Source organism: Colobus angolensis, unplaced genomic scaffold (assembly GCF_000951035.1).
Source record: "Colobus angolensis palliatus isolate OR3802 unplaced genomic scaffold, Cang.pa_1.0 Scaffold256, whole genome shotgun sequence".
In the NCBI taxonomy this organism is placed as follows: Eukaryota; Metazoa; Chordata; class Mammalia; order Primates; family Cercopithecidae; genus Colobus; species Colobus angolensis.
Genome location: NW_012115777.1, coordinates 576029 through 601175, shown reverse-complemented (window position 1 = coordinate 601175; position 25147 = coordinate 576029). Strand labels below are relative to the sequence as shown.

The 25147-nt window shown below is 33.9% G+C and overlaps 1 protein-coding gene across 2 annotated transcripts in view; it reads right to left on the bottom strand.

Annotated features, from left to right (window-relative positions):
• Positions 1–25147, bottom strand: part of NAV3 (neuron navigator 3) — a 378403-nt gene that overhangs the window by 9187 nt on the left and 344069 nt on the right. For both annotated transcript variants that reach the window (XM_011946945.1, XM_011946946.1), the window contains 10 exons: positions 24518–24671; positions 23165–23339; positions 18501–18598; positions 15523–15618; positions 15100–15268; positions 13607–13842; positions 6453–6607; positions 5166–5237; positions 4328–4524; positions 3276–3394 (listed from right to left, as the gene is read on the bottom strand). In XM_011946945.1, coding sequence (XP_011802335.1) covers positions 3276–3394; positions 4328–4524; positions 5166–5237; positions 6453–6607; positions 13607–13842; positions 15100–15268; positions 15523–15618; positions 18501–18598; positions 23165–23339; positions 24518–24671 — 1471 coding nt within the window. The remainder of the gene's footprint in view (positions 1–3275; positions 3395–4327; positions 4525–5165; positions 5238–6452; positions 6608–13606; positions 13843–15099; positions 15269–15522; positions 15619–18500; positions 18599–23164; positions 23340–24517; positions 24672–25147) is intronic.

Sequence of the window (25147 nt, the reverse complement as noted above, 5' to 3'; positions counted from 1 at the left end):
AAAGGGAGTCTAGGTACTGATAACTGTGCATTTCCTTAGGAGATGATAACAGAGGTAACAATCATTACCTTTTTTTTTTTTTTTTTTTTTGAGATGGAGTCTTTCTCTGTTGCCCAGGCTGGAGTGCAGTGGCGTGATCTTGGCTCCCTACAAGCTCCACCTCCCAGGTTCACGCCATTCTCCTGCCTCAGCCTCTTGAGTAGCTGTAATTACAGGTGCCCACACCACGCCCAGCTAATTTTTTGCATTTTTTAGTAGAGACAGGGTTTCACCGTGTTAGCCAGGATGGTCTCGGTCTCCTGACCTCGTGATTCGCCTGCCTCGGCCTCCCAAAGTGCTGGGACTACAGGTGGGAGCCACCGTGCCTGGCCACTTTTTTTTTCTTTCTTTCTTTTTTTTTAATAGTTATCTTGTTTTAGAGCAAAAATTTCCTCTCAGTTATAAACTTACTTTATAGATGTAATGTACAGCATGCTACACAACTTAAACCAATTGAAGAAAAACGTGTATAATTCTTGGAAAGCTTAATTATGTTTATTTGTTTGTTTTAATGTAAGTCTAGAATCAACTAATTCTAGGTTTTCAAAGAACCAGCCAGGACAGCAAAATTGGAAGAGACTAATGAAAAGCTAAATGGGCCAAACACTGTATTTCCGAGTGAAATACATATTGTAGAAAAAGAATTGAATAAAGAGAAATCTAAATATTCAGAATGAGATGAATTGATAGCTTTTTAAGAAAGAATCACCAGAATAAAAATCAAAATCCACTGTATCACCAACATCTTTTCCAACTAGAACATCTGGCAGAGTGCATTCCCCATAAAATTTTTCACCAAAAAAATCAGCCTTCATCTGAAGAGATTGTTTCATTACTCTAAACTCTGAGTGTCATTTTTGCTACCAGGCTTTGTTTCTCCACTTCTCTCTCCAATCCAAGATTCTTTGTTGCCAGTAGATCCATGGGAATGGATCATGACAGATATGATTCCTTTGCTTCTTGCTCCCCTAGAAATATTTTCAGCTGATAGACTTTTCTGGCTCAGCACAGTCTTCAATAGCAATGAAAACTGTCTACCCACCAAAGGATTTTCCAATTTTTCCCTTCCCATGTGCTGGATTCCCCTCCCTCAATAAGCCCTAAATCACGGTTGATTCATCTTTCACACTAACCTACTACTAAACATCCTGAACCTTAGCAAGAAATGAGACATTTTTATCCCTCTTCAAAAATAATTTTGAAATAGCTCTCAGTTCTAGTTTGAGAAACTAATCCTTCAGTGATTATACTTTTGCCCAAATGGAAACTTTATAGAATTACAATTCTCCAAATAATGTTCTATAAATAATATTTATTTAAATATGAAATAAAGAACCCATGCACCTTTTGAAATAAGATCTAAGAATGCTAAGCATTTTAGATATTATCATTTCAGGGTTTTTACAAAGATTCCTTTGCTTTCTATCTATTAGTAAGCAAATATTAAATGAGGAGGAATTTATTTAGAAATACTTAGATAATGGTTTATTAAAACCAAAACCATAGCTAGAGAACAAATAATGTATTTAAATATTAACTTGAAAATTATGAGTTCTAAAATTTTCATAAAATGATTTTTTTTTGTACAAATAATCAACATCGAAAGAGTCAACTTACATCCTAGGTAGTATAATAGTTGTAGAAGAATTCTGAAACACAGTATGTTATACTTGAAAAATAAAAACATTTGTATAAGCTTTTATTTTGTTGGAGGCACTTGCTTGGGATAGATTGGCTCATACCCTTAAAAGTGTTAAATTTGATTATTTAAATCTAGAGTAGAACCAATCAATAGCATTATTTAGGATCTTAGCTTTGTCTCTGAGGCTTCAGAGTATCCTCATAAAATTCATCATGTTCACTAGAACTATAATTTTAGTTCTGAATACTGCCATGCCATTCTACTAGATGAAGAGTGCATGATAGTAAAAGGGAGTAAAAGAGGGAAAATAGATGGACAATTTTTTAGATGGTAAAATAAAGATAACACAATATTATAGATGATAGAATGTGGAAAACATAAACTATATCTTAATTCTAGTAGTAGTTGTAAAAACCAGAAATAGAGATGTCTTGGCTGAGTTATTGAAAAGGAGATGAGATTCTTCCTCAATAAATTGGGTGATTATGTTACATAAATTTTAAAGAGTTTTATAATTCTACAATTTCAAATCAAACTTAAGGAAATAGCAGTACTTATGGGAAAATGACATGTATTTTGTCGGAGAAATAGGGATTTCTTTTAGTGATACATTTTCATTTTTTAGTTAGGAAAAAAACAGAAGGGCCTTGGTTGCAGGGCCTCAAGATATAATGCACATGAGAGGAAAAGCAAAGAATCTGTGAAACCAATATGTCATAGATCAAAGGACCAACTGACTCTCTTAGAATTTAGAGTACTCCCTCCAAAATAGTAGAGGACCCTGCAAGTGATATTAAAGGGCTTCCAACAATGAAGTATACTAAAAACAGGAAACTTATAAGCAAAAGCTACTTCTTAAAAATTATGTGAATAAAAGGAAAAAACAATTCCAGCCTGAGCAACCTGGTGAGACCATGTCTCTAAAATAATAATAATAACAATAAAAATAACTGAGAGTGGTGGTGTCTGCCTATACTCTCATCTACTTGGAAAGCCTCATCACTTGAGCCTAAAAGTTTGAGACTGCAGTCAGCCATGGTTGTACCACTGCTCACTGACCTGAGTGACAGAGTGAGACCCTGTCTCAAAAAAAAAAAAAAAAAAGGAAAGAAGAAGAAAGAGAGAGAGAGAGAAAGAAAGAAAGAGAGAGAGAGAGAGAGAGAGATGGGGGAGGGGGAGAGGGAGGAAGGGAGGAAAGAAGGAAGCAAGGAAGGAAGGAAGGAAGGAAGGAAAAGATAAAGGGAATTATGTGATAAGAGTATAAATGGTCAAGGCTCATATAAACATGGCTGTGTCATAAGATGTAGAACTGTGCAATTAATTAGCTATCTAATAAAAATAATCTGTAAACATCCATGACAACCATTTGGACTTAAATGTGTAGTTGTTGTAATAACTGTGCCTTTTCTTTCTCTTACAAATTTATTCTCAGAACAGGCAAAATATTACAAACTATTTGCTCTTGAAAACTTTATTGCTCTATTTATATAGTTCATGCCTTTAGTTTTCTGCATAAATACCCAGATTTTCTTTTGCCTTTAAAATAATTTTTTTGCTTTTTTATAAAAATAGTAGTGAAAATTGAATACTATACCTGAAGACCCTCTCTCACTGCCTCCAGAATATAAGGTACTAAAGAATAGTTCCAGAGATCCATGAACCACACTCTAGAACCTTCTACATCCATGGGGCAAGGAAGGAAAAGTCGGGGACCTGAGAAGAAACAAATAACGAAATATTTTAAGAGTTAGATTTAATAATCTAAAGACATATCTAGACACCATTTTGGAATATAATATATATCTTGCAAAATTCCTAGAAAGCTATATTATTGGACAGCTTGATTGTTATTAAAGCATGTTTACTGAAGACCCAATATCCTAGCCTCTTCTCTCTTTTTACAATAAATATTAATCTAGGACACAATATACTAGAGTTAGGAGAAGTCATAAAAGTCATAATCCAGTTATCCTGTTTCATTTTACAAGCAACAAAGCTGTGCTGAAATGAATTGCCAAATATAAAACATGTCATTATTTGCAGAACTGGGAACTGGCATGAGTGTTCTGGTCCCAGTGTAGAATTCTTCCTAATCTAAACTGTGTTTATAGTGAGTACATTTTTATGATGCATAACAATGTGAAAGAGACTTCTGTACATGCAATTAAAGGAGGAATCCAAACGTAAATATCTTTATGCAAACTAAAAGAGAAATAACTCAGTTGTGTCTTCATGAAAAACACAAAACACCTAAATTATCTACAAAGCATCTAAATTATCTCTAACTAAAATCTTTCCTCACAACTTTATTTGACATGAGCTATTTAGCCAGATTTGTTTTTTAGCATAAAACGTGTCCTAAATTGATACTCTTCATTTCCAGTGGTTATCTGATTTTTAGATATTTGTCCATAGTGAACTTATTTGATCTCGGTAATATTTTAGTAAAACATAACTGTCAGACAAAGTGGATTTAATTGGAGATATAAAGAAGAAGAAAGTAAACTTTCAGAAGGGAAAAAAGTAAATCTTTGGAAGCTTGAAAAAACATTAGCTTTGCTTGTTATTTTCTACCATCCAATCTGGTCATCTTTACCAAGTACTGTTAGTTCCTGGAAAATGACATATTATAATTTTGGAACTCACCAATGGTAACGTCAGAAGAACTGTGTGTTTCCAAAAAACTGTTGAGATGATGCCACGTCTTAGGAATCCAATCTATAATTTTGACTAGGTCATTATTGCGAATGTTCCTTTCAATTTCTATCTCTATGAGTTTTCTTCGAAGATATCTGCCTAAAAAGCCTTTCACTGGTTCTGTATGATTTGTACATAATACCCACCTACAAAAAGAAAAAAAATCAGAATTTTTTATATAAATTAAATTTTACATTCACAGTGATTCTTTATCATTATTATTTATTTATTCATTATTACTTTCCAATAGAAAGTTATAATGTTCCCATTTCAATTAGTGGCTACATTTTAATGATCAAAGGTACTAGCATGAGAGCTATAATGTAGCTAACTCTACTTTTTGAGCTAAAAAGAAGCTCATGTGCGTCAGAAGTGAGGGGGAGTCTACATGCTGAACACTCTTCTGTAGGAGAATCACAAATCCTGAAATAGCAACTCTTCACATTTCTCACACTTAGAAGGAATATGCTCTACTTTAACCAGGGACATAGTGAACAGAAAAAACATTTACTTTTCTTTTTTCTTTCCTTTTGTTTTGTTTTGTTTAAAGAAACACATCTGATTACAGGTTGAAGATCACGATATGTTCGCTTGAGAAAGAGTGTCAGAAGTGAGAATTATTTTCACACCACAGGTCATCTCTGGCAAGATTTGTAAAAGTACAAATGGAAAAACAACCCCCAAAAACAAACAGAAAGAAACAATGCCAACCCCCTCCCCTGCCCACACACATACATACACACCCACCAAAAAACAAAACAAAACAAAACCTTCCACTTCACTTTACCTGAAATTGTGATGCAGCTCTAGATTTGGTGATGAAGAAACTCCCTGATTCATTGTTCCAATAATGTATGGACTAGAAAAAAAATAAAAAGAAAATTTTAATTTACTGGAGGTAAAAGTGATTAATTCGTTAAAATTATCTTAGAAAACTACTAGGATAGATAGGGATTATTCCATTTCAATATTTGTCTTTTAAAGGGTAATTCTGTAATGGAAAATGACAAAGATTACTGGATTAGAAATTAACACTTGAGTTTCTAATTCCAGCTCTGGCATCAAGGCAAGGCATTTTCTCTCTCTGAGCCTGAGTATATTTGTAATTTACATTATTTGAGTAAAGAGTTTAGTTAGTATAATCATAGGGGTTTTGTCACACTCTAACATCTTATAATGCTTATGATAAAGTTCATTAATTTTTACTATTTTAATATTTCAGTTATGTTAAAGATTTTTAATACTGTGAGAAAATTTGTATTCTTTCAATCCTTATTTTATGTTGACCTGTTTGTAACTTCAAAAAAGTCTCTAGCAGAGATAATTGGAATATTTGCCACTATTAAAACTAATTATTTTACGTTGATATTCTTATATGTTCTTTCTTTACAGGCCATGCCACAATGAATCTTTAGTGGGTTTTAAGATTTTTTAATACCTTACTTTAACCTTTCCTTTTATTGTAAATAGTTAAAATCATACTCATTAATAGAGGGAGCGATATCTGAATGTATTAAGTTTATCTCTATAGAAAAGTTGAATTTAAACTTTGATATGAACTAAGAATGAAACCAGAGCTCTAAAGTCTCCCTTTAGTTTTTAATTTCCATGACTAAAACTATTCCATCATTGATGGTGGCTTCCCAAATGTTCATCATGTCTGCAGAAGCTAACATCATCAAGGAAGTACTGTTTCCATAAAAGTGCCTGGGATATGATTGTTGAATGAATACATAGATATTCTAAGGAATGCATATGGTGTCTTTAAAACTATGGTATATTATTAAAGAGGGTTTCTCAAATTAATGGCAGCCATTGTAAGTCTAAAAATAATAGCTACTTGGGTAGTTCATATGTTAATTAGCTGGAGTTAATCATTCTACAGTGCACATCTACTTCAGAACATCATGGTTTACACAATCAATATGCACAGTTTTATCTGTCAATTTAAAAAATAAAAATTAAATACTAAAGAAATTTAAAAAATTAAAAAACAAAATGCATACAGGCACAAGAAAGCACATTTGATGATAATTATTTTCTTTTCATTATTCAAAATATTTGATAAGCATACCATTTGTTGTATTTACAATTGAGAAAACCATTGAAGATATCACTCAGAGAGCCCACATGATGAAGATTATCGAGAATTATTACAACTGGGAGCTCCACTCCATTATTATCAGCACTGCACTGTTCAGCCAGGTTAGCTAGATATTGTTGCAATTCCTTTCAAAAAATGAAGAAAACAGATACATCAATGATAAATTTATACTAATGACAAGCAGTTAATATTTTAGAAATAGCATACTTTGTCCTCTATTCAGTTTCTTTCATTAAAGTCATAGATTATTCAACTGATGTAAAATATTTTTCTACAAATCAAAAACCATATATTGCTGACTGAATAATTTTTTAAATAAAAGCAAGAAAAAGGAAAGCAATAGAAGATCCAGTACCAAACACTTGCAGCAAATATAAAAGTATAAACAAGAAGGCATACTTCCCAGTGGTTTTCTCCCTGAAAGAAAAGCCAAAATGAGTTCTGGATATGAACTCTTATGATAAACCATACATACTGAGATTTTATTCTGAGTTTTGGTGTTCAATGATAAAGGTAAATTTTAGCAATCTTAATATTTCAAGTATGAATTAAATTCAAAATGGCACTTCGGAGGTTCCACTAATATTTTTAATATGTTAATTCTAATTCATGTAGATGGGGTATATCTAAAAATACAGCCATAGGACCTTGATAAAAGTATGCTTATTATTTATTTATAATCTGCATGCAATTGCTGTAATTTTAAACAAAGACAAAATTAGTTATATTTCACCTGGTGAAATATAACATTAGCATTTAGCATCTCTTGAGTTTCTTGGTTCTTTTACAGGTATTATTCCTGTCTAATAGTTTTTAATCTAAATATGATAACCAGTTTGCTGATTGACTGCTCTCACAGATGGGTAGGCCAGGAACATAATTAGGTTTCTTAAAATTATCCTAATCAGTAAGAACATTTCCATAATATTTGCATATTTACAATGACATTTCCAATTTGCAAATCGTGCTCAGGGTTATAAAACAATTCCATGATTCTGGTTTCTGGCAGCCAGGTAAATATGTGAATTGCTCACTCTAGATGCAACCTCTCTCTGTCTGTAACACCACTGCTGAAATAAAAGTAGGAGATAAAACACAGGCCAGGATTTTGAGGCATTCAGTAAGTTTTATTTATGTTCAAATATAAAAATGTATTAAAGAAATAAAGTACTATTGGTTTTCTATTGAGCTAGTCACATAAAATAAATCTTGCCTAAGACACAGAATGCAGAAAAATATGTTTAAAACTGTTGAATATTCTGAAGAATTCTATTTACTTTAAAAGAAAAAATAAAATTTATGTCACTAATTTAGCTACATTAAGTCATTCATTTGTTTATAAAATATTCACTATCTGCTGAATTCATAGCCTTAGACCAAGCCCTGGGTATACAGAAATAGTGAAGTCTGATTCCTGCTATCAATGGACTGTAAGTTGGTTTAACATTTATTATGAACTGCATCAAGTACTTTTCTGGACATGGGGACTACAAAGGGTAATCAGGCTGTTTTCCCCGTAAGCTCTAAGAGGTGTCACATTAGGGTCTTGAATTTAAATATGACAAATGATTTCAATATAATATCATAAATATATTAGGAGACATGAGAAGTCAAGGGAAGAGATTTAGCCTAGCTGCTGGGTGTCAAGAATGGTTTTCTGGGAGGAGGTAACACTGGAGCCTGAGTGGGGTGGTAGGCACACAGGTAAATGATAATTTACAAAATGCAAGGTAAAACATTCCATGAGAGAGGATAAAGAAGGCATGTGGTCTATAGGTGGGAAAAAGATTAATTCTAACCGAAGCATCCTGCTGGCACCAAGGATTTAGAGATAAAACACAGTTTCTGTCTTTCAGAAACTTAGAGTTGATAAGCAGAGAAGCAGGTCAGCAAGTCATTCACAATACAGTGAGCTAAGTGAAATGCACAAAACATTATAGGTAGACTTAATCCAGACTTAAGGTTCACAGAAAAACAGAGTACAGTGGTTAAAAGGGGGGGGGGGAGATCGAAGTCTAAAGAATAAAAAGTGAAACCTGAAAAGTGTAAGTATATGATGTGTTTTGGGAAATAAGTGTTCTGTTGTTACAAAAAAATATAGTACATGCTAGTGGTGGTGGCAATAAAAAAGAAAAAAGACTTTGAATCCATGCAGAAGTTGAATTTTATTATATAAACAAGTGTGAAACATTGATATGTTTGTTTGCTTCTTTGTTTTCAGTAGAGGAAAGCAATTTATTTATCCAAGGAAATAGAAATGTGGAAGATGGAAGAATTAATTAGAAATGGAAATAGCATTTAAGAAGCTTATGACCTTCCTGGAATAGAAGGTCAGACATATACATATATAACTATAATTCACAGTCAAAATAATACATTACTTCAAAAATGTGTAGATCAAAGATTTTGTTTATAGTATGTAAAGATTGCTTGTAGTGTCTGGAAAAGGCTTTGTGGGAGCAGTATTATTTGCTATTATTCCCTTCTTTTTAAGATTGGGTAATATCTTGATGCTTAAACATGAGAGAAGAGCTTTCCAAATACAGAAGAATAATCAGTCAGAAACATGAAAATATGATACTCATGTAGGAAAAAAGCTAAGAATATGTGTTTTGTAAAAGGAAATGGTGGTAATGAATTGTAAAGAAAACTTTGCAACCTTAAATGATTAGTAAGATCACTGGACATTTCCTGTTGGCAGTGAAGAAGCATTCTTCTGCTGACCTGACTAAGTAGTCACAATTGTGATTTAACATGTGGCGAGCATATTGAAAGGAGGAAGTGAGACCAGCCAAGAGAATACTGAAATTATTGAAGCCTAGAGATACTAAGGGACTGAACAAGGAACAGTGTGATGTTTTTGATCTAGTAATTAAAAAAATTGAAAAATTTGAATTTGGTCAGATTTTAATTATGAAAGGATATTCTATGTTCCATAAGGTGAATGAATATATCCCAAAAAAGAGAGAAGGGAAATTTAAAAGAAATTGTGTATCAAGCAGTTACAAAATAATTGTAGAAATCCAAGAAATAGACGAGGATGTTAATCTGGAGGGTGGTTGTGTTGGAAAGGAATGGAAGAGGATAAACTTATAATACATGTTTGGGGCTGCAACTGCCAATTCTCAACTTGTATATTTAGTAGGTAAATAGAAACATATGTGTAGGATGATAGAAAGCTTATAAATTTGGGATAGTGGGCATGGCTGATAGTATTTAATTGAAGCCAACCACACAAGTCAACTCAAGTTGAAGCCATGAGGGTCATCCAAAGGAGAATAAAAGTGAGAGAGAACAGAATAGTTCACTATAGAGAAAACAATTACATTTACTGGGAAGAGAAGGAAGAGCAGAGAGGGGAAAAAAAACTGAAAAGGAATTTATCAGGGAGTAGGAAACAAAGAGAAAATGATCATCATGAATGTCAGAAAGAGAGAGAGAGAGTGGGGAGGCACAAAGGAATTAAATTGCATAATTAACAGGTCACTGGGTCATTTTTGGACAATCGGAGCCTTTAGATTCTAATTCTAATGTGGCTTTCTTTCATCTCGAGAGGGTAGTAGATCCCTTGGGAATCTGATGGTAGGTAAGAACCAATGGATGTAGAAACAGGCAAACACAAATACACTTTTTTTCATACAGCTTAGGAGTTTTTCACAGATTCCCTTGAAATAACTTCATGATACCCACTCTAGCTTGATGAAAATGAAATATTAGATTGAGGCACTGATGTACTGGCATTAAAAGTCTTTTTTCCAGATCTAGTCAGGTAGAAGCAAACAGGCATATCTACCAGATGGGAGTTGGCAATGAGATGAATCCCATACTCTGAAACTACAGGTGGAACACCACAGTTACATAAAAGCAGTAGATCACTGCTTTCTCAGACGCTGACTCCAGACACACTAAAAAGGAATCTATCAAGTCCAGGTTTCTGATCTTTTCCAACCTAACATTACAAATGGCTTCAGCTGGCCGCACATTCTCTACTAAATCCATCTCTAGCCTTCTGGGCCTACTATATCGAATGTCACAAAGTGTAATTGTTTATGTGTACTGCTCTCAATCAAAATATTCCAGCTGGCAGCTTGAGGGAGGGCTTCAAGTGTGGGAAGAGGAACAGAATGTAAAGTGCAGAGGTACCGAAAACATGAAAAGATGTTTTTCATTTGATGATTTGTTGTTCAAGTTTCTTCTTTTTTTTTGAATCAGTAAGTGCTTTTTGGATTTGTCTCTTCAGTGCTATCTATGGCACAGCATAAAATGCGTCAGCATTTACACAGCTCGTTTTCAGGAACAGGATTTCTTATTTCATGCCTCATTAGCATTTGACTTCAGTAAATCTACGCTGTTGGTATCCCTAACACAATCTCAACTTGTCTTCCCCTCTTTTTTTATATTTATCCTCACTTACCCTCACCCCCGACTCCCAAGAAAATAGTGGGTATTCTCTGTCAATTTGGCAAAACTTGTCCAAATTTCCTGGCAATGAGTTTGTATTCAGCATTACTGATAGCTTGCTCATATCTTCAAACCATAAAGAATAACATAAAAAGATGTATTTTTTTAGTTATACTTTGTGCTTTCTTGGGAATGAATGCTACTGTGATTTGTTCAAGAGTTTCTTCCTGGGCTGGGCGCAGTGGTTCATGCCTGTAATCCCAGCAGTTTGGAAAACTGAGGCGGGTGGATCACGAGGTCAGGGGATTGAGACCATCCTGCTAACATGGTGAAATCCTGTCTCTACTAAAAATAAAAATAAAAAAAAATTAGCTGGGCGTGGTGGTGGGCACCTGTAGTCCCAGCTACTTGGGAGGCTGAGGCAGAAGAATTGCTTGAACCCAAGAGGCGGAGGTTGCAGTGAGCTGAGATCGTGCCACTGTACTCCAGCTTGGGCAACAGGGCGAGACTCCGTCTCAAAACAAAACAAAACAAAATTAATAAAATAAATAAATTAAAAAATAGAAAAAGAGTTTCTTCCTATGACTGTTTCCTAGCATCATCAGCTCTGCCAATGCCTGGCAATGGTTTTCCCCTGCCCATTACTTTGCAATAAAGTACTGAACTGACCTAACAATGGCACAAATGATTGTCCTCTGGAAAAGCAAAAAATAAGAGTGTTGGAAATATTTCATCAAAAAAGTTAATAGGACACTAACATGTCCTTAACAGAACATCTCTAAGCAATAAACTTTTCTTCCTAAGCTGAGAGAGAGAGAGAGAGAGAGAGAGAGAGAGAGAGAGATAGACAGACAGATAGATATTTTTTAGGGAAAGCTATGTTTTAAAATTAATGGAATTTACCTATTTTGTTTTGGCATGTCAACTACATTCTAATGAAGCTTCATCTATTTAATTTAAAACTTGATTTTAAGTGATCCTCAACTTTATCAAAATGTCATGGTCTCCTCCAATAAAACTATTTTCCTCTTATTTTCTAAACACTTTTTTGTTCCATAAAAGAAGTACCTTGTAAAGAGTTTTCTCATACCAACATTGAGGAAAAAACAAACACTGAGGATGAGTAACAGGCCTTTCAAATCTTTCATATTTTTTGACTGAAAATATTTAACACTGTGCTAAAAGGCTTTTATATAAAGATATGAGAAGACAGAATTCACTGGAAGCATTAAACATGTCAGCTGAAGCAAACAGACAATTGTGCTCTTCCTACGTGTTTGCTCAGAGAACAGTCAAATATTCTACCTCAGGTTCTATGTCTTTCTTTAGATGGTGGTTCAACCACAATTTGAATAGGTTTGAGTTCCAAGGAACTACTCAGAATTTATGTATTGCATTTATTTAACTTTAAGAGATCTCATTGTGTGTTATATACATCGTTGTTCTTGAAGGATACATATAAGACAGTTTTGAACAAAGATGTGTGTGTGTGTGTGTGTGCCCGCACATGCACACTGTGCATATGTGTGTGTGTGTGTGAAATCTTCACCTGGAGCCAAGGGTTATAATTAAAAATTCCAAGCAACCCCTATATTGTGCTTGCTACTTGTGCTGTTCTCTCTCTCTCTCTCACACACACACAGACACACACAAACACACACACACTCATTTATTTAGTCTTTAGAATAGCCCTACTATTGTCCTCATTTTACAGGTGAGACAATTAATACTTTTTGTTCATTAAGCTATATGCCTGGCTTATTTCAACAATCTAATGGGTTTGGGCTGCTCTTGGGAGTCACGTTTATTTCTGAAAATTTGCAGACTTAAGGTTTCTGAGAAACTGGGACAGTTTAGATCATTGAACCAGGTTATCCTTGAAAGAGTAATGCGACCTAGTATAATTGGGATTCCCTCAAGGTATTGCTTACAATAGTTGCAGTTCCCCAAGAGAAACTTTTAGGTTTCGTTGATTCAGACTTTAATAAATAATTACAGGTAAAACTAGGTTAGTGTTAAAAATATGTTAGCCATCAACTATTTCCTTTTTAGGATTTTTTATTTTACTCAGAAAATAAGAAAGTACTGGCTACGTTGTATAGGCCCTCACACCTTTCTAATATCTGAGTGTTCAGGCTGATTACTATGGCACATTAGACCTTAGTTGGTGGTGAAATTGAATGTTGTTAAGTTTCCTAAGGTTCCTAAACAAAGATTTTAGGGAGATGTGACATAAGCAAATTGCTGCTCCCAGAATTTCTGCTTGGAATATTCTAATTATTGCCAAATCTCCACTGCTGCAAAACCCATGTTATTTCCTACTTATCTATTAATACCCAACAAACTATTACCCCTTTATAAAGCTCTGATTCCTCCAAGCAAAGTTATTCTTCCTTGTTGCTCATGCACAGACTTCTTTCTACTGTAACACTTCCTAGGTGGATGTCTGAGAGAAACCATGAAATAGGGGCCCTGTCGTATTATTCTGTATATTCCCAATGCCTTTCAGAGTACCTGATAACTGAATGTTACTGAAAATAGCAGTCTTGTTCAAATTCATGAAACAGAGTTTGGTCACTCACCAGGTTATAATTCTAGTAAAAAAAAAAAGATGGATATTCTTTTCGATGTAAAACATGGAAGTCTCTCAAAATCTTGTAATTTGACTGCTTAAAACACTTATGGATAAACTGCAGCTGTTCTCTTAGAATTCTGTAACATACCTTACTTGACTTGTGGTCCACATTAAAAGTGGCAATTGCATCCTCTGTTTTCTTCCTCCCAGATTTGGTTATTACATATTCAGCAAGTTTGTTTGCCAAATAGGTCTTTCCGGTACCACTCGGTCCTGAGAGTATAATTCTGTGATGCTCCATCAACAAGTTAAAGTACCTTTGGGTAATTGGTTTAGGAATCAGCGTATCAAAAACAAAACTGTCCAAACTATTTTCTTCTACCCCTGAAAGAAGAACAAAAGATAGAGCATGACTTATTGTTCTACATAAGCTAGAATTTAAAATATCATGCTAAACAGCAACAGCATTGTTAGTCATAGGAACAGAGTCCTTGCAAAATAATTTCCGGGTATTTCTATCCCACAAATATGTGTTGCCATTTCAAGGAAGAGAATATATCAGTAATATGGTAGAGTGAACATCTAAACAAAAGCAAGCTGTTTCTTTTTTCAGACTTCACTCCACTGTTTACTTCTTGTTTTCACTTATGTTTCCAGAGAGAAATGGAAGCATTATAAATGCTATCATAATATCTTTTATTGAAGATGACTATCTTTGTTAAGAATAAATGTGAAGATTATACACACACACCCATATATATATATATATTCCAATGCCTTGTGTAGTACCTGATAACTGAATGTTACTGAAAAAAAATATATATATGCCACATATATATATATATATATGTATAGGTGTGTGTGTGTGTGTTCTTTCTTTTACTTTCTCTTCTCCCCATCTCGTTATTCTCTTCTATCTCCCATTATGCATCCTAGTTGTGCAACCACGTAAGCTTTTGAAGAATACAAATTGTTATGTTTGGCAAGAAATTAAGAAAGGAGTAACAGTATCTCCTTTTACGAACCCAATTACCTTCATCATAAAATCAAATATTGACAAATTCCTCTATTAATTCACAGTTTATACAGATGTATCCTGATTCTTTAACATAAATAAACAAGGAATTATGAAGACAAAGATGCTTCAGATATTACATTAGCCTATAATTAATCACATCATCTAAAGCAAAGAAAATTCTCAGAACTTTCCATCCTTGATTCTTAACTTCTATTCCCTATTCCTGGGGGATATTTATTAGGTACACATATTTTAAAATCAGAGCTATATCAATGAATATATTACTTTGGAATATACACTAAATGTTTTGAATCCTTCTGTAAGGAAAGATGATAATGAAGAAAATCCAGAAATTTGAAATTCCTAAATCACATTCCTTTTTGTGAGTCTTGAATCTTCAAATCCCAGAACCCAAAGAACTTAATTTCCTTAGATTCTAGTGTTTTTAGTAGGATTGTAGTATTTAATAGTTTTGGTATGAAATGAGTCATATTGATTTTTAAAATACTACAGAATTTTCAAATAGAAAAATTTAAAGGGAAACTGGCCAAAAAGGGGCAGGGGGGAGAATAAAATGTTGCTAAAAATTATATTTCTGCCTTTCTTTTCATTTTCATTTTTACCTTTGAGGTTCACAGTGATGATGTTATTATCTCCAACAAGGTATCCACAAGGCAGCAATTCAGGCACTTCTAGGTTATGGGATCTAATTAAGTCTCCTATACAGTAGCTAGCAATGCAGTCAGAGCTCAGACCAAGGCTAGTGGATGTATCAATTCGGAATACATATTCCTACAATGATACACACAAAAAATAAAGTCAAAACAGAGGTTCAACTCATCTACAACAAATATATAACTCACAGGGATATAGAGCTAGTTGTCAGGAATATTAGAAATGTGTAATATAAGAACTGTTAATATCAAATAGCACAAAGAGAAAGCTTTCCTTATTTGAGGAGAAGAAGATGTGTCTATGCTATCAAAGTTAAGGAAAACAATTAAACATATTTGAAAATTAATATTAGAGTGTCTTGCACAACATACCTTAAAGAGACGTCTTATTACACCATCTAAGACATCCCACTTGGTTTTTCCACTAACACCAATGGATCCTATCAAATATGCCTGAGACTTCTGATCCTAAATAAGAACAAAATAAAGTAAGATAAAATCCAACCGTGTATCTTTTTTATTACTATGTTTTCTACTAAAATTAGTTAATGTAATTGTTGTTAAGACTAAACTATTTATTAAGCCTATGGCTTCTATAGTAATAGACATACATGGTGGATTATAAAAAATAAAACATATTTCAGCCAACTAACCAACCAAATAAAGTAACAGCAATAGCAACAGCAACAAGAAAGAAAGAGATGAGATAAAGCAGCATGTCAAGGAAAACTGATTCATGACCTGTTCTATAGAAGGCAAAGGTGAAGGAATCTGAAAGAATATTCTTGCATTATAAAGAGGTGGATACCTTCATAAAGAGAAGAAGCTTGGTAGGAGGGAAATGGTGATAGAGACAGAACAGAACCACATTATATGAATTCTAGAACTTTATCTTATTATTTTGTGATCTGATCTTTGATAAGTCCAAAACTCAGTTGTTTTATTAATTTTAATATAGAATCCAATTCTCACTTTAAAATGTGTTACCTATGATAATATAAGGCATTTGTATACCTACAAAACAGGTTCCATTTTGATTTTGTCAGAGGTTCTCTGTTTAAAAGACCTTGCCAGAGAAACCTACAGGATTCGTTTTATCAAGTAAGTAATTATTTTATAATAAAAATAATGGTTCTAAATCTATCTTTTTTGTAGGATGGGATTTTGAGAAATTTCTACATATATTAGAAAGGTAAATAATTCAGAACTTTCAGTCTATCTAGAGCCTCTATTGGTTAATGAATGGTTAATGAAATAGTGGAATGGTTAATGGAAATGGTTAATGAAATAGTGATTATGATTCCAATAGATACAATTAGATATTTGACATATAATCCTGGTTCTAGTCACCAAGTATGTTATCATTAAGGGGTGGTAGAATAATCACTGAGTCATGGGTTAGAAGATATGGATTCTATAACACATAATACCTACCACCTAATTAAGAAATGTGACCTTAGGTAAATCACTTACCTGGCTCAGACCCTCAATTTCTTAATCTGTAATATTTAGCACCATAAGGGTAAATGGTTATCACCATTATTCAGGTATAATCTGAGTTAGAATCTAATATCTTGCCGGGCGCGGTGGCTCAAGCCTGTAATCCCAGCACTTTGGGAGGCCGAGACGGGCGGATCACGAGGTCAGGAGATCAAGACCATCCTGGCTAACACGGTGAAACCCCATCTCTACTAAAAAATACAAAAAACTAGCCGGGCGAGGTGGCGGCGTCTGTAGTCCCAGCTACTCGGGAGGCTGAGGCAGGAGAATGGCGTGAACCCGGGAGGCGGAGCTTGCAGTGAGCCGAGATCGCCCCACCACACTCCAGCCTGGGCGACAGCGCTAGACTCCGTCTCAAAAAAAAAAAAAAAAAAAAAAAAAAAAAAGAATCTAATATCTTTTGCAGAATAAGTTGAGAAATCCACAGCTGACAATTGTGATTTTTGTTACTATTGTTATGAAATGATATTTGTGTCTCCTCAAAATTCATACATCAAAACCCTAACTTCCAAAGTGATGGTATTAGGAGATGAGGTCTTTGGGAGGTAATTAGGATTAAATGAGATCACAATGGTAGGACTTTCATGATAGGCTACTGGGTAAAGTAAACAATTGGGGATTTGTACTCTTTCTCTCTCCCTACCTACAGACTCTGAGGTGAGACTGTATGAGGACACAGCATGAATTCCACCACCTGCAATGCAAAAAGAGAGCCCTCACCAGGAACCAAATCAGCTAGCCCCTTGATCTTGGACTTGCTAGCCTCCAGAACTGTGAGAAAATAAATTTCGGTTGTTTAGGCCACCTAGTCTGTTATTTTATTATGGAAGTCTAGGTAGAATAAGACAACTACTTTCATGGAAGCTTTTTTAGAAAAAAAATATTCAAAGGCACTGTCTGTTAGAATTACTATGAACAGGAAATCTTACTTTTCAGTGTGTTTATAACCCAGTTAAAAGTACTGCTTATGCAATACCTTATAAAATGCTGCTTTTAAATTAAAGTTAGTTTATGTTTCACTAAGAGTATTACTGTCTCTCACATAAAGACCCACTTGGGAAAAGTAGGTATACATCTGCAGCTCAAGCAGAAAGCTGATGGCATTGGAATCCTTGGAACATTAACTTAAGGTAAGAATTCACAAGTGCTATCTTACTTTTCAAACGTAAGTACTTCATTTTGAAATTCTAAAGAATTTTTATTTGCTTGATGTAAAAAAAAATGGATACTTAGAAATTTGTATTTTTGGCCACTCAACTAAAATTTTAACTGAAAATTTGTTTGTGGTGTTGTTTTAAGAAAGGGTTAGAGTCAGAATGACATTGCCAATTTGAAGGCAACGTTTTAATGCAAATGTTGGACCGTGCTTAAATAGACAAGTAACATCAATGGAATTTGTCCTACTGAGTTCAGTAGAATATGTGTCTTTCTGATTTCTAGAATATTCACTTAGCTTACAGTCTTCCCTTTGTATAAATACCATATTGACAGCTCTAATGACATGTTACCATACATAATAAACATTACCTATAACCAATAAGTGAAACCAACAGAATATGTCAGACAAGATGTTTGTCAAAGAAATAACTATTTTTTTTTAAGTTTTAGAAATGAAGGGCTGTTAATATTGTTTTCAGTGAATGAATGTGAGGTACATGTAACACACATTTCTACCTCTATGATGATGTCATCTCTTTATTGTCCCTTTCATGTTTACATGACATATTAAGCTAATGCCAGTTCACAATTGTTGTAGGATATTTACCAGATCAAATATTCACATACAAAATACATTTGACTCACGGTAATTCTCCTTGTTAGTATTAAAGAGTTTAAGATTAAAGAAGTACCTTTGCTCGACCATAGCCCTTGCTTATGGAGACTATAATTTTCACACTGCGGCCATCTTTATGTCCAGTTGCATCACCAGCATCATCTAGCAAAATATCTATCAAATTTTAAAAGAAAGACATACACAAAAGAGTAACATTGACTCAGATTTGTTTACTGTCATTCTTTTCTCCCTCATAGTTTTATATCTTTCAATGGGATTTGCTCCCCATTCTAGCCTAACTGGTTTGAAAAACCTCAGCTTTCAAGAAGATGAATTACTGTGGTTGGGCTAAAGTTTCAATTTAAGAATTTATTTCTGCTTGCAAAGATCTTCACTCAAGTGTTGGGCCACTCACTGCATTTAGATGAGGAAATAAGAGGTTTCTTTTTCTATTACACATAGGTTTGAGTAATACCTGAGTAATATTTAGTCACCATTATAATCATGACAAACTGACAAGCCATCTGATTTTTCTATCCAATCTAAAATATCCAAGCTCAATATCCATGTAATTTATAAATGCAAAGGTGCTGAAATTGACTGTCAACTGAAATTATTTCCAAGTATTTGACATAGCCAGCTACATAACTACTCACCTTATCTTTATAATTATTAGGTACTGTTATTGACTTTCAACCATGGCATTATACTGGCATTTTGATTGCTCTCCTGAATCCTTTATGCTAATAGTTTCAAAACCAAAACAGTATTTCGATTAATCAGCTAACAGTTACAGAACCATGATAAAGCTAGCTAGCCTTTAAAATATCAGCCTTTAAATGCTAATTAAAGATTAACTTTCAAATTACATTATACCAGATTAATTTCCAATTTGGAGAATTATTAAGGCAAACTATCACAAATATATGTTTTCCTTTAATAACAGTACTATCATAGAACCATGCTTAATATTAAGACACTGTTCTGTGGATAAATGAAACTCCCTTATACTCTAAAAAGCACATGTTCCTGGTGAAAAGAGGACTCAACTGCTCTGACAAGAGATTTACAGAAAAAAATGTTTTGACTATAGCATCATAGAAATCAACATTGTAATAACATGGCTTCCAAAAATAGAATCGTTTCTATTATCTTAATAATTAAGCATATGTAATTTTGAAAGTAAGCAATAAAAATACTCTGAGATCATAACAATTAAAAGCAACTTTCAGAGCTTGAGAACTTTCAGGACTTTTAGAGCTTTGCAATAAATTTTTAAATCATCAAAGATAATCTCCAGCACTGGAGTTTAATTATTTTCCCAAGTTCACATCTTAATAGTCTTTCACCTTTTCACCTACTCCACTCAAAAATAAAACTCTTCCTTAAGTGTCATTTTAATGACCTTGCTCCTTTTTTAGAAGTTTAGAATGGTTTACCATCAGCTGTTCACATCCAGACTTCTGGTAGTTCATGATCAAATTAATTTAGTACTTGTCTTAATTACTTATAAATGCTAAAAAATATTTGACCAATATTTATTAAGCATAAATGGTATCAGAAATTTTGCTGTGTATTGGGAATGAATACCAAGATGAGAAAGAGAGAGAATTCCTTGTTTTTTTTGGAGTATGTATTTCAGAATAGGTTACGCACTCTGCTAATATAAACTGGACAATGAAACAGAAAGTAATTGAAGGGAGCCTGCTCTACATAGATAGGTCATCCTGGAAGGCTTCCTTGAAGAAGTGGTATTTGGAGGTAAGACCAGAAGGCTGAGGAATGCTAGACAAGTGAAGAACCAGGGGAAAAGATTCAGTCAACAAAAACAAGTGCAAAACCCTGAGATGTGTGAGCTGGGTGTGTTAAAGGAACAGAGAGATGTTTGGGGTAGCAGGACTGTAGAGACAAGGGGAGGGTGAGGAGTGGTATGAAATGATGTGGATGGAAATAAGTAAGGACCAAATCACACATGGCTAAGTAGTCCATGGCAAAGGAGGTTGGCCTGATTGTTGATCCACATAAGCTGCTTCAATTTGCCTTGTTATATGTTATTCATTTCATGCCATATTTGCTTCTAAAAACTACACTTACAATATGAAATTTCTCCTGACAATAGTAGGATAAATATTTACCAAAGATGAGTGAATAACTATTCTTTGCTTTTATTATATGGCTATTTAAAGCAAAATTAACATAATAGTGAAAAGTCCAGGTCTTGGATTCATCCAAGCCAGGGTTTGATTATTAGTTCTGCTGATTACTAGTTTCATGATCTTGAACAAATTGTTATAGTCACTTTCCTAAGTCTTGGTTTCCTCAGCTGTAAAATAGGGCTTAAACAGCACCTTCCTGGTAGAGTTACTGAGAACATAAAAGATAATGCTTTTAAAGCACTTCACCCTCAGTGTTTACTAAGTTTTGCTTTTCTAACCATTATTTCTGTTTATTCTAACTCCTTCTATTGACTGTGGACAGGTCACATCATGACTCTGAATCTGCCCAGTTCAGAATATATTGACAGGATGGTCACCTGATGAAACAACTCCAGGAAAAACTACAAATTTAATGTGAGAGGCTTCTGTAGTTTTGTTTGTTTGTTTGTTTGTTTGTTTTTAATAGAAAATAAGTCATGGTCCTCTGTCTGTATTTTGAAGAAAGAATTAAGGAGGTCTGCCATTCTGGCTATAATTAAGTAAAATTCTGGCCCAAAACTGAAGACTTCTCAAACGTCTGTCTTTACTGGATGCATGGAACATGCAATTAATATTTCAGGAACTAGATATTTGCCAATTATCCTCTCTCCTGCCTACTTTCTTTTGCTTAAGATTAATCATGAAATCTAGAAAGTCTCTCTGTTAAAAAGCCCCAGCATAAAGGCAGTTTTGATTTCCAAGTGTTGAACCCACTACACAAGAGTGAAAGTAATGAAAACAATATTCTAGTTGTGTGATTTAATTTTTTTTTAGTTCAGACATAAGTATCACTACTGAAAAATAATTAAGGAAATAAGATATATTAAAAATAACTTGGGGAATGGGTAAGAACAAAGGTATTAAAAAAAGTAAAACTTGGCTTCTCCCAAAAAATTGCCTTAAATTCTTAATCATGGCCATCAATGTGTTAAGCCCAATAAACATAGAAATTGTAAATGTAAACTCTTTGATTTTATATCTATCTTTATGAGTTCTATTTTTCCTAGACATTAAGTTTTTTTATATATGTCTTTTTTCTAAACCACCTTCAGTATTAAACTTTCCTCCTTCAAACTTTACCATATTTTCATAAAATAAAACAGAATTATATAAAAGGCAGTGAAATCCTACCATTAGTCTGACCTCTAAGGTACTGGCCCTTGTCTTTTGCTAGGAGCCAAGCCTGGGAATCCAGAAATGCATTGGTTACTATGAGATGTAAATCTTACTTCACTTCTCTGTCAGGTCCATCAGCAACAAGCCAACATAGAGGATGTTGTTCAGAACTGTCAGATTCTATACATTTAAACATTCGGGTTCTTTCTTTTGTAGGATATTTTGTTGAGTGTGGATAATAATACTTTAAGTACAATTTACACACTCAAATTACCATCCACTTCCATAGTCTTATTTTACCTAATGATCTATAAGTTCATTTAATTCTGAAATTTCTTGCTTTATACTTGACTTCTGACATTAGTTGTACTTGATGCTTATTCTCAGAATTTATTTTCTTCCTCTGATCCCCACCAGAAGTTTATAAAATTTGTTTTCTTGAAGTACAGGGAGTGCCCACTTGTCTTTTACATATAAGATGAAGGCCACTATTTTATATTATGAAGAGCAGCCATAATAACAGAATTTTTAACATTCTGCCTTTTTAGAAGAGGTGTGATTCATCGGAAATGTAATCAATATCAGCATGCCATGTCATTTCCCTTCTCCTTCTTCTGTATTTTAGTATGATTTAAGGCAAGCAGTGTACTGTCTCCATTCTATAATGGAATCTAAAGTTGGCTAGGAACATACATATTATTGGTTTCCAAGCGTCATCTGGTGGCCGTGCTTTACAATTACCACAGATCCTCATGTAAATATTTCCTAGACTAAATTCTCTATCCTTGAAGTGATTCTCCTCAATGAACTGTTCCACAGAAACAGCTACACTTTATGCTTGAATGGTTCATCAGATATTAAGACGACATTATGTCATATGCTTCTATTTGCAATCGAATCAAAACTGTACCCTTGTTCCATCACTAGTACTGTCTTCTTTTTGTTTGTTGGAAATTTAATAGAGCTGCAGACTGGGTGACAGAGTAGCATTATGTTCTGTCAGGGCAGTATCATGCAGGGTCATCGAGTCAAATTTAGAAAATAAAGCCTGCTACACTTATAAATGGGTTTTGCACACTTAAAACAATAAAATTGTATGGGGTTATTATTATATCCATAAGTACAAATTATCATCACTGAGAGTATTATTTCTTCATCATGGTAATCATGGAGAAAGCACCTCCTAAGGAAAAGTGAGTTCTTAAAAATATTATGAAGACCATATCTCTAAGATTGACTTTTGGATAGAGAATGTGCTTTTCAAATTATAACTAAGTAGACTAGATTTATAAGATCAAAATAGGACTATTTCTGAGAATTAGAGTATAACATTTTAATTTAAGAGTATGTAAAGTTCTCCAAATTCCAGGCTTCCCACCCGTTAACTTATGGGCATGCTGTGATTCAGCAAGCATGTGCACTAAATCACCTGAGGTAACAGCCTCTGTGATGTTCAAATTATTTAGAGAAAGTCCTAATGACTGCCTGGAAGATGAAGAGGAGGTGCTGCTTGAGGATTCTGACGGTGGCCGAGTAGGCTTAGCTGTGTTACCAGTTTCTGCCTTCAACCGGTCATTTTCAGCCTTCAGTATTTCAATTTCATTCTGTCATGAAGATGGAAAACATGAAAAAAAATTGAGTTGGTTTGATCGAGAAAATAGCACTGAGCCTTTTATCATAGTTAATTAGCTTGTTTGTTAAACAAAACGTGGTAATATATTAAATAAACAAATATATGAAATAGGATTTCCTTCCCAAGAAGGAAATTTAACCCTTTTCTCTGTCAATCCAACCATTCGACATTTTTATCATTATTTTTTTGACTAAAGCATGTGTTTGAGAATTTTTCCAGGACTTGGTCTCATTTGAGTTAAGAAAAATATGATGGAATCATTCATAACACTTCTCATTTTAAAGGTGATGTTAAAATCTTACAAGCATATCATGCCATTTGTAATATTATTATAAATCCGTGGACAGTTGAAAACCAGAGCAAAACAAAAATAATGTAAATAAGGTTATTTAAAATCACTCCAGAATCATATCTAACATCTGAAAAGGTTTTTTTTTTCCTTCCAATCGGGACACTAAGCTCATAAAAAACAACAAAAGCCTTTAGATGAACATATACAGTGGCAGATGAATCTGCTCAGCAATGAGCTTTTCTTATTTCAGTCACCTGTGGTACCAAGTGACTACTGGTATACAATAATACAATGAAAACTTAGTCTGAGCACAGACTGGTTCTGAATTTAGCCTTTAGATGTTTAAAAAAAAAAATACAAAAGCTTTACTTTTACAGATGGCATTCCAAATCACTTTGATTTCCATATTCAGAAAGCTTGTGTTGAATTTCTACAGTTTCCTCATTACTTTTGTATTTCAATAGAAAACTGGTGAAAGTATGTGAAAATCAGATTTCAAAAGAACAGGCAAAAAAGTCAAAATAAAAGTAAATGATGGAAAAGTGAAGAAGCAAGAACTGCAGTAGCTTCTTTAAAAACTTAGCTCTCAACCTGAATCCAATCACTAGTACCGTATCCCGAATGGTTCTTGAATACAACTTGCCAGTTTTCACCTCCACTTCTAAACTTGGATTTGACAAAATTCTCAATTCAGTACTAAGAAATGAGTTGCAAAGACTGAATAAACAGAGTACATTTCTAAGGTGGGTTTCCAAGCGGAATTTGTTCTGTGTTAACCAAAAGAACAGAATAAGCAGCATTTTTTTTCTATTTGTTTGTTTCTCCATTTTATTCCTTGAAAGTGCTTTAGCACCAACCTGCATCCGGTTCATGGCTTCCCGGATCTGATCAAGATGATGAGCAGAGCTGAGGGCCTCCAGCCGAATATCTGTTAATTTTAATTCCTTTTCTCTGAGCTCGCTCTTCAGCTGCAGAATTATCTCTGCCTCAGCTTCTGTGCATTCACAGATCCTGAAGAAGGAAACAAACAAAATCAGTGGTCTGGGGAAGCCAGATGATTAAGAAAAGCACTGCCTCTTTTAAAGGCTGAACTGAAATATTATCCAGCAGGTACAGATATGGTGTGCTGCTGGCAAAACCTAGAGAAAAGGAGAAAGAGTTTTACAAACAGTTATGCATTCACAGGTTCAAAACGGAAATAGCTTTTTCTTTTAATTTTTTTTTTTCTGTTTTTTAAAGTTTAAAAACAGTCTACTATTACTGGGTATAAAGTGATCCTAAAAATGCTTTTATTGGTGATATTTATAGGCAGAAAAGTCATAGATTACTACATTTCATTTCAACATTTTCAAGGGACTTAAACCTCTATTTGCAACATGTGACTATACTTTTACAAAAGCAGTTATTACATTCTTAAAATGTTGATTTCTTTTGTAAAATTGTGCAAAAAAAAACTTTTGAAACAATACTGTCTTTAAGTTAGCATA